The 19,333-nt window shown below is 40.2% G+C and overlaps 1 protein-coding gene across 16 annotated transcripts in view; it reads left to right on the top strand.

Moving 5' to 3' along the window:
* Nucleotides 1-19,333, top strand: part of PTPRD (protein tyrosine phosphatase receptor type D) — a 1,559,142-nt gene that overhangs the window by 1,454,108 nt on the left and 85,701 nt on the right. For all 16 annotated transcript variants that reach the window (XM_063455118.1, XM_063455128.1, XM_063455127.1 and 13 more), the window contains 3 exons: nucleotides 2,059-2,149; nucleotides 11,764-11,973; nucleotides 16,466-16,626. In XM_063455118.1, coding sequence (XP_063311188.1) covers nucleotides 2,059-2,149; nucleotides 11,764-11,973; nucleotides 16,466-16,626 — 462 coding nt within the window. The remainder of the gene's footprint in view (nucleotides 1-2,058; nucleotides 2,150-11,763; nucleotides 11,974-16,465; nucleotides 16,627-19,333) is intronic.

The following is a 19,333-nucleotide window of genomic DNA, read 5'->3' as shown; positions in this document are numbered from 1 at the left end:
TCATCAGTTGTCAGATCAATATGGTAGCAGTCAGCTTGCTGAAACATTGTCTGGAGCATAAGTCTCAGCACTGAATGGTGGTATTTTAAAGTTCTTTTTATAAGAATTTGCTATTTAAACCATTTCCCTTAAGTCAGCATCTGCCTGTAGAAGCAGATTTAACCCATCCTCATCATGCACTGCAGCCATATGGGATTGCCATTGCTTATTGGGAAACGTACCTAATGTTTTCTTATTGGTTGTGGAATTCAATGGTGAAAATTTCAGTGCTTTATTTAGCATGAATAATTTTGATTATTTACATGTTATAATTATATGGATGTTCTAGTTAAGTTTTCCAATCAAAAAAAGTTGCCGGTCAGCCTGTTATTTTTGTTTGTATTAATATTGTTATTTTCACTATGGTATTATAGAGACCTATGGTGTGCTATAACTTAACTTACATTTTTCTTTCTCCAAACAATATCTTGCAATTAAAAAAAAAAAAATACTTACAATTGTTACATATTTACAATTTGAGAACAGATTCAGATTTGTTCAAAAAAAAGATAATTACACTTTTTTCACAGAACCTTTTGTTTAGAAAAATGCAAAATATTCCTTTACCATGATTGTTTAATGTGAGCTTAATGTGATCAAGATGGCCACCACAAGCCAAAAAGTTGTCCTTTAGTTACAATTGCATTTATTCCACTGTTTAACTATACAACTTGTTAAACATATGATTGCTTAATTGCATACTTGACAAAGGTAATTTGAGTCATAATCCCTGGCCATTTTAAATTTTAAATACATGAAAAATCATCACAGTTTGTGGGATTGTGAACTGTTGTATAGCAAAATAAGGAGGTAATATGTCATAAGGCATTGTGTCTAATTTTTTTTGCATCTTTCTGAAATGTTCTAAATTACTAGAGTGTAAACAGTGTAAATGTAAAAAGGAAACTTCTCAACAACAACTTATAGCCAGATTGCTAAGAAACAATGGTGGTATGTGATATGATATTATCCCCAGTGCATTATAATTACAGAATGGGGATAAATGACAATAAGTTATTGTCATACCAAATATTAATAGAAGCAAGAGGTTAAGATGGCCCTTCTCAAATGAGCCATTTATAACATGAAGCACTTATGTCTTTTGGTCTGGTACCCATGTTGGTTTATGTACCCAAATATTTGTATAAAATGCAGATTTTATACTTTTCTACATGCAATGTGCATTTTCCATGCTTATTCTTGTCCCCATCTACTGGTCAGCCTGTTAGTTGGTTTGGTAGCCATTTTGAAAATGTCATACATGTTTAAATAGCTACAGAAAGAAAAACACAAAATCAAACTGCATGACAGATACTCTTTTAAATTAGTAGGATGATAAATGTCTATGGCAAGTCTAGAGTTTATAGAGTTAAGATTTATTCGTTAAGCAGTGAGTTGTGATGAGTTCACAACAGTTATTCCCCCACATATTTTGAAAAAAATCCCTATATATATTTTTTTTATATATGTTTTTCCTCTAATATATACATATATTAGAGGAAAAACAAATCAAAGCCAAACTATAAATGCTATATGTTAGCTTATTATGCACAATGGTTACTGTATAGCAAGGTATTAAATAATGGCATGATTAAAATGTCACTATTCATATGGATAAGATTTTTATGCTGCTTAGAGATTGATATACCTAATAGATTGCTTAAAAAACCTACAAACGTGGATGTAGTTGAAATATAGAATGGTTAATAAGCTCCAAGAAATAATAGCTTTCCTACTTTGCTTTATTGTGAAATATTGCTTTGTGTTCACATAGAGTTCATTAAGCTTAGTACCATACTGGAAAAAATATCAAAGTTGTAATTAATGTCATCAATGCCAATGAAGGCAACATTCAAATGCAGTTTTCACTCATAAAAATAATCTTATTGTGCAAAAGTATAGAAATGTATGTATTTCCAAACAATCCCAAACACATTATTTTACCTCTTAAATGCATATGAAAACATTCTCTTTGTGAACTTAAAGTCTTTTCACCTTCACATATTCTTTTTGTTACAGAAGCTATTATATAGTAATTGTCCCTTTGAAGAAATCACGTGGAAAGTTTGTTAAGCAGTGGAATAGCCCAGACGAGATGGAATTGGATGAGGTAATATATAATTATTAATGTTTTTTTTTTTCTTTTTATCATTGATCTGAAAAATCTATTTTTTTTGTTAATATCACAAAGTTTTAATTGATTCATTTTACTTTCCCAGTATCTTGTCATGTATTTTAAGGTTTCTGGGTAAGAACGAGGATAGTGACTACCAGCTCTATCCAATTTATGCACCATGTCAGTTCAAATTGTTGAATGGACATATCATTTGTGTTTTATGCCTGCGGGGACAGAATATCTAATTACTTAAATTAAAGCACAAAAACTGCCTGATCTTCTCTCTTTGTAATAAATATTTGATTCTTTTGCTCATTGCAAAGCATGAAGTTAAAGTTCAGAGAGGTGAAATGATTCTACAGCAATGGCTTAATCTCTATGGATATGAACTTCATTAAAGGTCGGGTTCATTAGTAGAATTTGCTAAATCTGAAACAAATGCTAAATTGCAATTTGCAGTGCAGTTTAACTTTTGACCTGCACCTCGTGGCTCTTTTAACTTCTAGCTGCTAAAGAAATAATTGTGTGTTAGTCTAAGATATTTTTCGTTTGAAAAGAATGATCATTTATGCTGTGTGTGGGAGAAGTCATACCTAGAAAATACGTGTTACACTCTGGTTGTCATGTTAGTGTTTGTTTGAAATTAACTGTTTGAAATATCTTAAAGGAGCACTATAAAGTCTGAAACACACACATGTATTCCTGACCCTATAGGGTTAAACCCACCATCTAGCCACCCTGGCCCCCTCATGCCTCCCTAAATAGAGTAAAATCTTACTTTTATTCAAGCCTGAAGCTGCTGGCTTTGTCCCTGTTTCCTTTTGACCTGTCCACTGCCTGCTGACATCAGCAGAAGTGGTAGCCTGATCCAATGTTAGCCTGATCGCAATGGATTGGCTGAGACTGACAAAGAGGCAGATCAGGGGCAGAGCCAGCACAATTCAAACACAGCCCTGGCCAATCAGCATCTCCTCATAGAGATTAATTAAATCAGCAAATCTCTATGAGGAAAGTTCAGTGTCTGCAAGGAGAGGGAGACACTGAATGTTTGGATGCATTGAATTACCATGTATGAATAATGAAGTTAGGCATCTAAAACATATGAAAACATGTAGATACTCAGATCTTTTGTTATAGTGATATTTAAATAAAATTAAATAATACTTAATTAATGAAGTCATTGGAAGATCAGTGGTATTGAGAACAGTGAAGTTTTTCAACTTCTTGCATTAGCAAGCAGATATTACAATCTATCTGAGTAATGTTTCCTGCCTGTTCTACCATATATTTTATCACATAACCAGGGGTTGTAGCCAGATCATGCTTTCACCTTAACTGCTACAGTGGGATATTGAAACTAGACCACTAAGAGGAGTGGGGGAGGAGGAGAGAGAGGACCACTAAGGGATAGGGGAGATCACTAAGGTACAGGAGGAGAGACCTCTAAGGGACAGGAGGGGAGATGAGGAGACCACTAAGGGACAGGGGGAGGATAGGAGATGAGACCACTAAGGGACGAGGGGAGTGAAAGAGATCATTAAGGGATGGGGAGAGTAAGACAAACAGAGAGGCTGAGGAAGGGGTGAAAGAGAAGCACAAAGGGGCTGGTAGGGGAGACAGAGACATGCAGAGGGGCTCAGAAGAGAGACACACATAGTCACTTGTGAGGGAGACACACAGAGGAGCCTGGTGGAGAAAGAGACACAAAGGAGCTGGGAAGAGTAAGACACAAAGGGGTTTGGGGGCGTAAGACACATAAAGGGGTTTGGAGCATATTGAAGACATACAAAGGGGGTAGGGGTTAAAAGACACCAGGGGCTTGTAAGGGATAAACTAAAGGGGGTGTAAGACACAAAATGTAAAGAAAAAAATATACAAAAAAAGTATATTAACAAAATAAATATAGCCCCTATCCTACCCTACATACCCTCTCTTTCACACTACACACACACATAGACAATGCATCCTTACACATACACACAAACACAATGCATCCTTACACATACACAGAAACAGACAATGCATTCCTTACATGCACACACACACTGGATCGCTTACACACACACACTGCACACCTTACATACAAAAAAACACAAGGCATCCCTTACGCACACACACACTGCTTCTCTTACACACATAGAAACAAAATGCAGCTCTTACACACACTCAACGCACCGCTTACAGAGACATACACTGCATTACATTACATACACAGAAACACACCTTGAATTCCTTACACCTACAAACACAGATTTACCCAATGCATCCCTTACACACACACACACACACACACAAACACAAACACACAACGCATTCCTTACACACAAACACACACACACTGCATTCCCTATACACACACACACATTACATCCCTTACACAAATTGGTATCCATAAGAAAACACACACATTACATCCTCTACAATAACACACAACACATCCCCTACACACATACACTCCACTCCCTGTGAGCAAACTCATTAGTGGGTCATGTAGGTGGACTTATGGACAGGCCGTGTAGGCATACTCATGGGCAGGCATTAGGGACCAGACATTGAGCTGTGTAACGGGCCCCCAAAAATTGAGCTGCTTCCTGTTCGTTGATTTTTGTGAGCACTGTTACAAACAGCATCCAGTTCTACACTAGACCAGTGGAGCTAGACTGCGCCCATCATCTTCCTCTTGTCCTCATCTGGGAGTAAGTAGACAATACAGTATATTATTAGTGGCACTAATCTCTATTTTACCTTACATTAAAGGGACACTGTAGTCACCAGAACCACTACAGCTTACACATTATCAAGGGGGTTGGGGTGACACCGTGAGTTACCGCACCGGGTGACACCAACTCTAGTGATGTCACTGGGCAAATGAGATTCTATACAGAGAAATGCCATCATCATTTTTAGACCCACAAGGAACCCATAAGCTACTTATACATTAAATGGGGTTGAGGTATAGATAATAGTAAATTAAAAAGGCTGTCAAACAATTATAGATGGCAAACTGGGCAAAGGTATACAATTCTGATCTGCTATTGCAAAAGGTAGTAAAAGGGATATTGATTAACATGATCAAAATATTATTTCAACTCATAATAAATCAATGGCAAGACCCCATATTGAATATGCAGTGCAATCTTGTGCACTATTTAAATAAAATTATTGCAGAACTAAAAAAAAAAGTGCTGAGGCTAGTTACAAGAGTAATAAGGGGGATGGAAAACATTAGTTATGAAGAAAGGTTAGAAAAACTGAATTTGTCTCAGAGCCGATATGCTAAATCTATATATACTTGGTCAGTACAAACTGCAAGGTGTTAACCAGTTCATTAGCAGGGATAAACAACATACAAGAGGTCATTTATTGAGACTGTAAAAAAAGAAGCTTTTGATAACAGCAGAGAAAAGGGTTCACTCAGAACCTCTTCTTGTGCCTCAGTATCTTGCTTCAATACAGAAGCCTGGGTTTGGGGTGAATGGGCTCAGTATGCAGAGATTTTATACGGACACAGTCACTGAATTAAAAGGTTTTATTTTGAAAACAAATTAATATAATGGAAAAGTCCCAATGGTATAAACCGTAAATAAAGCAATTCCTTCATAAGAAATAAGAGTTCCAGCACTTGGTAAATGAAGAAAGACTTGATTGAAGCTGTAGTTGAATGGCAGGAGATAGATCAAAGCTGGGACAGCATTGCAGGGGTTAACCAAAGTAGCAACAACACTGCAGAGGTGAACCAAGGTTGAATCAGTGTTGCAGGGGCTAATCAAAGTTGAAGGCAGGTTTTAGGCAGACAAGAGTTGATTCAGGGGAATTCCACAGGTGAGGGTAGTCTACTCACTTCAGTCAGTAGAAACAGTACTGCAGGGGTTAACCAAGGTTGACTCCGCATTGCAGGCAGGGACGGCACATCCATAAGTCAGCACAGGTGGCTGTCTTAGGGCGCCAGAGCAGGGGGGCGCAAAAATCAGAATCCCCTGCCTCTGGCAGGGGACTCGGATTTTCCCATTATCTGTCTCCCTGCAGCCAGCCAGAACAGAGCAGCCAGGGAAGTCAGACGGCCTCTCCTGATAATGTCAGAAGGAGAGGGTGTGACTTCCACTGCTCTTCTCCCAGGACTGCTGGGGAGTCTGGGAAAAGAGCAGAGGAAGTCACGCTCCCTCCTCTTGACATCATCAGGAGAGGCCGGCTTCACTAGCTGATCTATGCTGGCTCCTGCTCCAGGCTCCTGCCTCCCTCCTCCATTTCTGGCCTAAGGGAAGGTTCAGGGGTGGGGGGATACAATAGTATTGTTTTTTGTCAGCCCCTGACCACCACTTCAATAGCCTCTGTACCCCATCTCAGCCCATGGCCTCTTTACAGCCCCTGCCCTCCCCTTCTAAAGCCCCTGTGCCCCCTTATACAGACCCTTTCTATATCCTCTGTGCCCTTTCTTCTACAGCCCCTGGCCACCCCTTCTATAGCCTCTGTGCCCCTTTTACAGCCCCTGTGCTGCCCACCACAGACCATATCCTCCTCTCTACACCCCATGCCCCCCACTCTAAGGCCCATATCCATCCCCCTCTCTACAGCCCATGCCCCACTCTAAAGCCCATGCCCCCTTTTAGTGGGGGATCTACTCCCACTTCTATAGCCCCTGTTTTTATTATTATTATTATTATTATTATTATTATTGCCATTTATATAGTGCCAACAGATTCCCTAGCGCTTTACAATAATATGAGAGGGGGGATGTAACTATAAATAGGACACTTACAAGAAAACTTACAGGAACAATAAGTTGAAGAGGACCCTGCTCAAAGCTTACAGTCTATAGCAGGTGGGGTATAAGACACATTAGGACAGGAAATATCAATCAAATAGGGTGGGAGTGAAGCAGAGCTGGAGGAGAGAGTAAAGCACTGTCCTACAGGAGAGAGCAAGAGACAGGTATGTAAGGTAGAGGTTACTCTGGGAGGCCATAAGCTTTCCTGAAGTGATGGGTTTTAAGGCCCTTCTTACGTGATTGAACACTAGAGGAGAGTCTGATGGCGGTAGGCAGGCTATTCCATAGGAAAGGAGCCTCCCGCAAGAGGTCCTGCAAGCGCGAGTTGGCCGAACGGGTGCGAGCAGCGGTCAAGAGGTGGTCACGGGCAGAGTGGAGGGAATGAGGAGGGGCATACCTATGGATCAGTGAAGAGATATAAGAGGGGCTAGAATTGTTCAGTGCTTTAAATGTATGGGTTAGAACTTTGAATTGACTCCTAAAGGATACAGGGAGCCAATGTAAGGACTGGCAGAGGTGTGAGGTGTGAGAGGACCAACTAGAGATGAAAATCAGTCTAGCTGCAGCATTCATTACAGACTGTAGTGGGGCAATAAGGCTTTTGGGGAGACCAATCAGGAGAGGGTTACAGTAATCCATGCGGGAAATTACTAGGGCATATACAAGCTCCTTGGTAGCATCTTGCGTAAGAAAGGGGCGGATGCAGGCTATGTTTTTGAGTTGGAACATACAGGATTTGGCAACAAACTGGATATGAGGCTCAAAGGTGAGACCAGAGTCAAGTATGATGCCAAGACAGCGCGCTTGCAGGGTTGGACTTATGTGGATATCACTGACTTGAAGGGAGAGCGAGAGAGGGGGATCAGTATTAGGAGGAGGAAAGACAAGGAGTTCAGTTTTAGAGAGATTGAGTTTCAGAAAGCATGAGGACATCCAGTCAGAGATGGACAAAAGGCAAGCAGTGACACGTTGCAGGACGGCAGGGGAGAGGTCCGGGGAGGAGAGGTATATCTGAGTGTCATCAGCGTACAGGTGGTAGTGGAAGCCAGAAGAGGCAATACGTTTGCCAAGAGAGGCAGTATAAAGAGAAAATAGAAGGGGACCAAGGACAGAGCCTTGGGGAACTCCAACCGAGACAGGACGAGGGGAGGAGGCATCCTTGGAAAAGGAGACACTGAATGAGCGTTGGGAGAGATAGGAGGAAAACCATGAGAGGACAGAGTCACAGAGACCGAGCGATTGAAGAGTTTGAAGGAGGAGAGCATGATCAATGGTGTCAAAGGCAGCAGAGAGGTAAAGGAGAATTAATATGGCTTAGTGACCTTTGGATTTAGCAGAGATTAGGTCATTAGTAACTTTGATAAGAGCAGTCTCAGTAGAGTGGAGAGGGGGCGGACAAGTCTTTCCAAAAGCTTTGATGAGAAAGGGAGCAGGGATCCCCTCTCCACATAGAAAAGAATATAATAGGTACTCACTCCAATAAAATTAGTTTATAGGCGGCGGTAACCAATACAAGGGTTCCCAACCTTGTGAAAAAAAGAATTCAAACAAAAAGGAGAGAGGAACCGCGCCCCAGATAGTAATTGATAAAATATATGAACATAAAAAAGTTGTTGTATAAACAATTCACATAAAACCTCAAAGATAAAAAGAGAGAGGAAACATAATAGTGCAATATAGTTTGATAGTTGGATAAAAATGGTGGAGTGAATTAGAGTAATATACACTCACATTTGATAGAGCTACTCAGGAGCTCTACCATATTTCGCTTGGACGGAACAATCCCCATCTAAGGATCTATGTCGAAGCGGATGACTCCAATATTCCAGTGAAAATGGCAATATGGAAAGAATATAAAAAGAAACTCCAACAGTGTAATATATTCTGGTGAAAATAAGCAGAAATAAAATAAAGAATGTGGTACTCACATTTACTAGAGCAGAAACTTGCTCTAGTGTGATCAGCTTGGGTGGTATAATCCCCACCAGAGGATGTAATAACCAGGAAGTAAAATAGTAAGTTCAAAATAAATAGATGAATATAGCTTTAAAATGTACTATTTAATGACAAATATATAAAACAAAATGGCTATATAAAAAAAAGTCCCACTTTACGCGTTTCGCCCATCAGGCTTCTTCAGAAGTGCACTTCCTCTCTGTTTTTATCTTTGAGGTTTTATGTGAATCGTTTATACAACAACTTTTTATGTTCGTATATTTTATCAATTACTATCTGGGGCGCGGTTCCTCTCTCCTTTTTGTTTGAATCCCCTCTCCACAGCTCATGTCCCCCTTTCTACAGCCCCCGCCCCACTGTCAGCCTCTGCCCCACTTTACAGCTCCAAGTCCCTGTGCCCTACCTTATACAACCCCTGCCAACTCCTTCTATAACCCTATGTCCCCCACCACAGCCTCCATGTCCCCAACTCTACAGCCCTCATGCCCCCCCTCTACAGCCCTCATTCCCCCCTCTACAGCCCTCATGACCCCCTCTACTGCCCTCATGCCCCCCCTCTACAGCCCCGTGTCCCCCTCTTAGTCCTCTAAGTCCCCGTGAACCCCCGACAGGTCTATGTCCACCCCTCTAAAGCCCCGTGTCCCCCCTCTACAGTCCTGTGTCCCCCCCTCTACAGCCCCTGCCCCCTTCCACAGATATGTCCCCCCTCTACAGCCCTGTGTTCCTGTCCCCTCTCTACAGTTCCTGCCCCCCCCCCAGACCTTGTCCCCATTGTACATCCCCTATCCACTATTCCCCACCACAGCCCCGACTCCCTTCTAGAGCCCCTGTGTCCCCATCTACAGCCCCTTTTCACCAGGAATAAGGTGGTTTCAGCACCTGTGGGTTTTTTTTTGGGGGGGGGGGGTGGGCTGGCAAAATGCTACTTTGCCTGTGTAGCCAAAAATGCTTGCACCGGCCCTGGTTGCAGAGGTTAATCAAGGTTGAAAAAGCATAGCAGGAGTTAATCAAGGTTGAAGGCAGGTTTCAGGCAGACAAGAGTTGATTCAGGGAATTACACAGGTGAGGGTAATCAACTTACTTCAGTCAGGAGCCAGCTCTGTACTCCTGGGGAACAACAAAACAACTAAGCACACACCCTAGGGTTGTCTGTGCTTAAATAGGAGAAATGGAATGGGAGCCCTCCCATGAGGAGGAGTCTAAGGGCCTATATAAGTGGAAGGCCCCTTTGGGTAACTGGGTGTCCACACCTCCCTATGTTGGCGGGACGCTATGTCCATTTGTAAACTGAAAGCCACTGTTCCCCACACTGCTTCCAGGAAAACTTGTATGGGTTCCCCAGGGTTCTGATAGCCTAGGGGGATCCTGGGGCAGTGTGGAGTACATGACATAAATGCCACCTAGTCTGCCTGCCAAAGGGGAGGTACGCTGGTGGACGGGACGGGCAGGGCTTGTGTCCTTTTCTCCGCATGCTGCAACCCACATGGCACTTCTGCGAGCCCTGAGGAGACTGGACAGGCAGCAGCGCGCCTTCTGCCAATGGCATGCTGCAGAGGAGTGGAGGAGACAGCCGGCCATTGGGAGGAAGGTGAAGCGCATCCCTCACTCCCAGGATGCCAAGAATCACATGGCGTCCAGCAAGTGAGAAGCGCTGAAACCTCCCAGCGCGCCGTGACACTATCACTGGCTTGCCATTGAAAGACATGCATTAGCAAAGTACATACATTGACATGAAGTTATCATTGCACTTGCAGTGTTCCTTTATACACTGTTACAGGTTTTCTACCACTTTCTTTTATTTTGATTAAAATGCACCTCCATTCCAATGTTTAATCTGGCCACGAAGATTTATTGTAAGACCATTAAGAACCGTTAAATGTCCGTTTTAATATGAAAACCTTATGGAAATCTATAAGAATGGTTGACTTTATAACCTTGAAACTCCTAGTAAAATACAAACTTTGAAGTGATTACAGAAGGAATGACATTGAACTTTCTAGAAATTCTATTGTATGGGTGTGTGAATCTGATTTCTGTTACAAAGGGCCATTTTAATCATCCTGTACTTTGTGGTGCATTAATGTGTGTAATAGGTTGATAAAGAACATTTATTAATTCCGAATTTTTGGGGTCAGAATGGGTTGCTTCCCACTTTGTACCAATATAATTGAGAGTTGAGACCTCATTGTAGAATTAATGGTGGAAGAAATAAGATATGCATTGACTGGAAAATGAAAATGATTCCTGATAAAGTACTAAAGTCCTTGATATAGCTCCTACAATTGCAATTTTCATATCAGAAATATATTTTCTATGAAAAACAGTGAAGCTTGTGTTTGAAATTATATTTAATGCGTTTTTTATACTTGTTAATTTTCCCATGTGTCTGAGCATTAGATATGCTCACAATCCTCTGTCCTTTTTAAGTAAAAATATTTCAACTGTTTGATTCTTTTTAATAACCCATCAATGGGGTATCGTATTACAACCAATTCACTGAAGATGCATGTTGAATTAACCAATCATTATTCATGCATAATTGCATTAACAGTATTGTTATCTTGATACTGCAATGGCTATAGATATATTGTGTGTTCTATTGTGCTGGTTTGTACTAGTGTCTATTTAATTGATTTGCAGATCAATGTGATAGTACATCTGCAAAGAATGCTGTATCTTATCACACTTATGCATGAGCACATTTATGACTCACTGGGACTAGAATGTTTGAGTCCCAATGGCATAGTCCCTCTGGAGAAAGAGTACTTTGCAGATATGCACCGTGTGTCAGAAAATGTATTATTAAATTGTATCATATTCTTCCATTTTATGATTGAAAGTTGTTCATGCATCAAGATGTTTTCATTTTACATTGTACTCCTTTTAGTTGCTGAAGGAAATTTCACGAAAAAGGAGGAGTATTCTTTTTAAGAGAGAAGCTGAAATGAAGCCATATATAGCTGCCCAGTTTGATGTGCTACCAACAGAGTTTACCTTAGGAGATCAGAAACAGTATGGTGGCTTTGAAAATAAACAACTCCAAAATGGACAAGAATATGTATTCTTTGTTCTAGCAGTTATAGAGCATTCTGAATCGGTAAGTAAGACATACCCAGTTGGAATCAAATTTTTTAGAGTTAATCTTGTCAGTCTTGAATGTCTAAAACTTGTTTCTAGTATTTTAAATGTTTTATTTTTTATTTTTTTTACTACAAGCACCATGACAACTTCAGTATTTTAAAGTTGATATGCCTGTATGTGTAGTGTATCAATAGGGAATATAACAGATACAAAAAAAATATTTAAGCTTGCTGACAGAGGCGTAACTACACTTCTTGCAGAGTCATTAGCTAGCGCAAAACAGAAGTTTACTCCTAACATCATAACTACTATTATGGCTTGCTCTAGTGGATATGATGCTTATGTAATGTTTTAAGGAATACCCAAATGTATTTTACGGACCACTTTTAAAATAGCATAAAACATTTACATTGTAAGTGGATAGGAAGCAAGGCATTGCTCTGAGTACACCAGGAAAGAGATAGAAAACCATAATTCTATGTCTGCCTCATTCAACTTGAGATTGACTATATAACAGAGGCATAAAATATATTGAATGAAGCACAACGTATGTGACCCAACATATGCAGTGTATGTTCAAGAATCGTGACATCATGAGCAAATATGTTCTCTGCGATGGCTTCAGACCTTTTAGCACAGTGAAGCTCCTGCCTAAATATGGCTGCCTCCTCAAACCAAGTTTAAGCATTGAAAGGATTTATTAACAAATACATATTTAGTACAAAATAATACTTAACAAGGGTATATTTCATGTAACCCTTTCATTGTAAACACTAATAATTATGTCACTTTTCCTATAAAACATTACTAACTCTATAAGCAAAATTTGACTAAAATGGCATCTATTGTTATTGACGAAGGTAATGACTTGCTTCGCTATCAATAGACTAATACTAAAACTCTATAATCTCAATTATGCAGTTATGTTATTCCTTTCCATGTCACATACAAGGTGATATATGCCCTTGATTAAAACATCTCTTGTTACTTTTATTAACAAAAAAATTACTTTTATTAACACTTGCATTGCCTAAGTATGTAATTAGTAATTTATTGAATATATCAATGCTGCCAGAAAGGGTTTTGCGTGTCTAGATTTCCTGTTCATATATTCTGCAATTGATAGACCTTCCTCTCCGAGATTATTATTGAAAGCACCGATGCATGAACTTGCTAGCAGTTCTACATTTCAGAATGCCTTTGGAAAATGAAAGGTTCCTGCTTTGTCTGGGGATTGCATGAATAAATAGTTTTTACGGCAGAACATCATTTCAGCTACATGATAAGAGGCGTGCACAGAAACCTATATTCTGCCAATTTATAGCTAATGTGTCAGCAAATTACTGTTTTCTGGAAAATATACACCATTTATCGCTTTCTAATTTGTTTGAGAAAAACATGTACATTTGAAAATAGGCATTTTTTTTTAGCAAATAACATGGGAGCAGAATAAAATATCTTCTACATTGAGAGAAAGTTTTGAAATCCATCAGAATTGTCTGTACTACATTACTTTATTCTAAAATGTGCTCTGTGATCCTCATGGTAACAATAATAGTATTTTAATCAAAAGTAGTAATAATAATAAAAAAGAGATAGCTGTTGAACAAATAATGAAACAAATCTAATCCAATATGTTTTTTTGAACACAATTCCAAACTTAATGTATTAATTGTGTCAAAAAAGAGTGAATGTCCATTTAAAAAAAAAAAAAAAAGATTTCCATTTACTTATTGACCTGTCAATACTCAACTGAATCACATTTCCAGTCCTGTATAGAGATTTGATTTAAAAATTAATTTAAGGCATACGCTATAACCACACGTTTCTTAAAGGGACACTCCAGGCACCCAGACCACTTCTGCCCATTGGAGTGGTCTGGGTGCCAACGCCCACTACTCTTAACCCTGCAAGTGTAATTATTGCAGTTTTTTTTATAAACGGCAATAATTACCTTGCATGGTTAACTCCACCTCTAGTGGCTGTCTACTAGACAGCCACTAGAGGTCATTTCCTGCTCTATAGCACAGGAAACCTGTGCTAAAGAGTCGCTGGACGTCCTCACGCTGTGTGAGGACCTCCAGCGTCGCTCAAATCCCAATAGGAAAGCATTGAAATTAGTTTTCAATGCTTTCCTATGGGGAAATCGAATGCGCATCTCCTCGGCCGGTGGGTGGGATCAGTCTCGCCCACCGGCCGACGCAATGGAGAGGAGGAGCATCGCAGAGGAGGAGACAGCGGTGAGGGACATCGCCGCTGCCTCAGGTAAGTGACTGAAGAGGTTTTCACCCCTTCAGTACCTGGGGATTGGTGGGTGGGAGGGAGAGGGACCCTCCAGTGCCAGGAAAACGGATCGTTTTCCTGGCACTGGAGATTCTCTTTAAATAGAACAAGCCTCCCAACACTGAGAGGTATGCAGTTGATACAGGAGGTAGCCGGGTCTAAAAGGAATGCCAAAGATCTCACCTTGAAAGTGGGTGGGACTACCCAGAGAAGGGGTGACTATCAGCCTCCCTGGCTGGCCACACTCAGTACAGTGTGATCACGTCTAGTGGACATACCAGGGAACAAACCAGGATTTAATTATATATTCCTCTGTTCATGACATTACCTGTAATGAATTCACAAGAATAAGTGCTATATAAAAATATTATATACACTATATATATAATGTATTTGTTTATTTATGTATTTAAAAAAAATAATTTATAATGCATTAAAGGGGGATGGAAGGTCAGGCGAGTTCCAGCCTGTAGTGTCCCTTTGAATAAATGAACAAATGAATATCACCAATAGCATAATTAGTTTTCAGGTCTGTAATGTTGAGCTCTATAATATTTTGCATTCCTTTTCCAAAGGTTGAATGAGCTTTAGATGAGAATGCTCAGTCACATCTTGACTTTCTATTGCGGGTTATCTAGGTGATGTGTAACGCATTTTATGAAGGTTATTAACTTTAATGCCAGTAGAATGCCAAAGTAAGTGGAGAAAAATGCAAAAAAAAAAAAAAAATAAAATAAAAATATAAACCATGTCTGAACAGATGCTTGCCTGAAGAACTATATTAAATAATTGAGCACATTTAATAGAACTGGTGGCAATTAATTTTTAAACACATTGCAATACAATATAAAGAGAGTTAGTCCATTTTGAACATTTGCCGTAATCCTGCTGTCACATCAGGAACCCTCAAGTAAACATTGACACTCAAATTCAAACACAGATCTAACATCTTTTAAAGTTTCAGGAATTACCGGTACTTGTTTTAAAACTGGTTACTTTTTTTTTCAATTACCGTATATACTCGAGTATAAGCCGAGTTTTTTAGCACATTTTTTGTGCTAAAAAACCCCAACTCGGCTTATACTCGAGTCAATAGTCTGTATTATGGCAATTTGCATTGCCATAATACAGACTGGGGGAGAGGGGGGCTGGCAGAGCTGTAACTTACCTGTCCTGCAGCTCCTGTCAGCTCTCTCCTCCTCCGCGCCGTCCGTTCAGCACCTCGGTCAGCTCCCAGTGTAAATCTCGCGAGAGCCACGGCTCTCGCGAGACTTACAGTGTGAGCTGACAGAGGGAGCTGCATGGACGGCGCGGAGGAGGAGAGAGCTGACAGGAGCTGCAGGACAGGTAAGTTACAGCTCTGCCAGCCCCCCTTCCCCCCCACTGAACTGCCAATGCCACTGGACCACCAGGGAAGGAGAGCCCCCCTCCCTGCCATGTATCAATCAGGGAGGGGGGACGAAAAAAAAATCATTAGTAATAATAAAAAAAATTAATAATTAAATAATACAAAAATAATAATTAAATTAAATAAATAAAAATAAATAATAATAAAAAAAATATTAAAATAATAAAAAAAATTAAAAAAAATTGCCCACCACCCACCAAGGCTCTGCAACACACACACACACACACACACACACACACACACACACACACACTGCACTCATACACACACACTGCACTCATACACACACTGCACTCATATACACACGCTGCACTCATATACACGCTGCACTCATACACACACGCTGCACTCATACACACACGCTGCACTCATACACACACGCTGCACTCATACACACGCTGCACTCATACAAACGCTGCACTCATACACATGCTGCATTCATACACTCACACTGCATTCATACACTCACACTGCATTCATACACACACACTGCATTCATTATACACACACTGTAAATAAATATTCAATTAATATATTTTTTTTTAGGATCTAATTTTATTTAGAAATTTACCAGTAGCTGCTGCATTTCTCACCCTAGTCTTATACTCGAGTCAATAAGTTTTCCCAGTTTTTTGGGGTAAAATTAGGGGCCTCGGCTTATATTCGGGGTCGGCTTATACTCGAGTATATACGGTAATCTGTAAATTAATTATTTAGCAGTTAGTGCTGTAGTTACAGAGACATTTTAGGATTACAATATCAATGGATAACTTACAGTTGTAATTATTCTGAGATGTGTTTTATTGTTTTCTTATAGAAAATGTACGTTACTAGCCCTTACTCTGATCCAGTTGTTTCAATGGAACTTGACCCCCAGCCAATGACAGATGAAGAAGAAGGTTTAATATGGGTAGTTGGACCTGTTCTTGCTGTGGTGTTCATTATCTGTATTGTTATTGCAATACTCCTTTATAAGAGGTAAGCTTCCTATGGCATGCATTTTTTAGAGCTTGATAAAATAGTAATAAAATTGTAAAGCTAGATTTGATTACTTAAAGGGACACTCCAAGCACCATGACTAGTACAGCTTATTTTTGGTGTTTGTGGTTCATAATTCATAAATTCATAAGAAGTGGTCAACGTGTCTATAATGTCCCTTAAACAAAGAGATATGCATTACTTGGGAATGTTACTAATGGATATTATTTCAGTAAGGCAGAGTGCTCCTCAATGTTTCATTGACCAAATAAGGGACTTTCTTGCACAATGTTCCTACCGTTTTACTTAATCTGTTGAGGAGGTGAAATGGAGATGTTGTTTGTTAGGCTCAGAAGCAAATAGGTTCTCATGTTATGCACAAAGATCAAGAGACCAGGAAATTATCTCTGGTTACTAGAGGTCTTGGCATACATTGTCTTTCAGGGTATAAACCAGATTGGTATGCATACTGTACTTAAAACCAGCCAATTCCAAGACAGTCCCTTTTTCAGGGTCCTTTGCCATTGTCATTTCCTGTTTCTGGTGCTTTTGGTAACAACTAGAAACTGTTTTCAGAAAACGTAGCACTAAAATCCTGCACAGAGCTCTTAAACACCACTCACTGTATAGTCCACCTTCAGTAGTCTTGCCTGTATGGTTGCATTCATCTTCTTTGAGCAGCACCATGGTGTGATTTGCATCACTGACCTGCCTTTTACTTCACTAATGGGGTATACATTTACTCACCTCCCCACCTTTTTTGTTAAACATACAGTATCTCACAAAAGTGAGTACATCCCTCACAGTTTTGTAAATATTTTATTATATCTTTTCATTTGACAACACTAAAGAAATGACACTCTGCTATAATGTAAAGTAGTAAGTGTACAGCTTGTATAACAGTGTAAATTTGCTGTCCTCTCAAATAACTCAACACACAGCCATTAATGTCTAAACCGTTGGCAACAAAAGTGAGTCCAAAATGTCAATATTTTGTGTGGCCACCATTATTTTCCAGCACTGCCTTAACCCTCATGAGCATGGAGTTCACCAGAGCTTAACAAGTTGACACTAAAATCCTCTTCCACTCCTCCATGATGACATCACAGAGCTGGTGGATGTTAGAGATCTTGCGCTCCTAAACCTTCCGTTTGAGGATGCCCCACAGATGCTCAATAGGGTTTAGGTCTGGAGACATGCATGGCCAGTCCAGCACCCTTACCTTTAGCTTCCTTAGCAAGGCAGTGGTCAACTTGGAGGTGTGTTTGGGGTCATTATAATGTTGGAATACTGCCTGCGGCCCAGTTTCCGAAGGGGGGGGGGTCATGCTCTGCTTCAGTATGTCACAGTACATGTTGGCATTCATGGTTCCCTCAATGAACTGTAGCTCACCAGTGCTGGCAGATCTCATGCAGGCCCATACCACGATACTTCCACCACCATGCTTGACTGTAGGCAAGATACACTTGTCTTTGTACTCCACACCTGGTTGCCACCACACACGCTTGACACCATCTGAAAAAAATCGTTTATCTTGGTCTCATGAGACCACAGGACATGGTTCTAGTAATCCATGTGCTTAGTCTGCTTCTCTTCAGCAAACTGTTTGTGAGCTTTCTTGTGCATCATCTTTGGAAGAGGCTTGCTTCTGGTAAGACAGCCATGCAGACCAATTTGATGAAGTGTGTGGCGTATGGTCTGAGCACTAACCCCTCAGCAACTCAACCTCTGCAGCAATGCTGGCAGCACTCATACATCTATATCCCAAAGACAACCTCTGGATATAATGCTGAGCAGGTGCACTCAACGTCTTTGATCGACCATGGCGAGGCCTGTTCTGAGTGGAACCTGTCCTGGGAAACCGCTGTATGGTCTTGCCCACCGTGCTGCAGTTCAGCTTCAGGGTCTTGGCAATCTTCTTATAGCCTAGGCCATCTTTATGTAGAGCGACAATTATTTTTTTCAGATCCTCAGAGAGTTCTTTGCCATGAGGTGCCATGTTCAACTTCCAATGACCAGTATGAGAAAGTGTGAGCGAAATAACACCAAATTGAACACACCTGCTCCACATTCACACCTGAGGCCTTGTAAAACTAAAGAGTCACATGACACCGGGGAGGGAAAAAGGCTAATTGGGCCCAATTTGGACGTTTCCACTTAGGGGTGTACTCACTCTTGTTGCTAACGGTTTAGACATTAATGGCTGTGTGTTGAGTTATTTTAAGGGGACAACAAATTTACACTGTTATACAGGCTGTACACTTACTACTTCACATTGTAGCAGAGTGACATTGAGTGTTGTCACATGAAAAGATATAATAAAATATTTACAAAAATGTGAGGGGTATACTCACTTTTGTGAGATACTGTATTTAAACTTGTTTTTTATGATTCAGTGTTGCAGCAACAAATGGGCATAGTTACGCTGAAACAGTTAATATTACTGGACACATTTTACATTAAAGGTGAGTGGCAAAGGTGGCAGGTTAATGCAACAAAACAAAAGCCAAAGGAAAATTAGAGGAACAATAATGCTATAATATCCCTACTTGTTTTCAGGTCTCCTCCCTGTGCATTAAAATACATTTTTTAAAAGTTATGCTTACCTCAGCCCAAACAGTACTGCTTAACTCTATGCCTTGCGCAGCGATTTCCAGGAGGAAACATGGCCTCCTCCACCGATGTTCAGTTCAATGCTCTTCACCAA

This window comes from Pelobates fuscus, chromosome 5, assembly GCF_036172605.1.
Source record: "Pelobates fuscus isolate aPelFus1 chromosome 5, aPelFus1.pri, whole genome shotgun sequence".
NCBI classification, from domain to species: Eukaryota; Metazoa; Chordata; class Amphibia; order Anura; family Pelobatidae; genus Pelobates; species Pelobates fuscus.
This window is presented reverse-complemented; position numbering and strand designations above follow the sequence as displayed.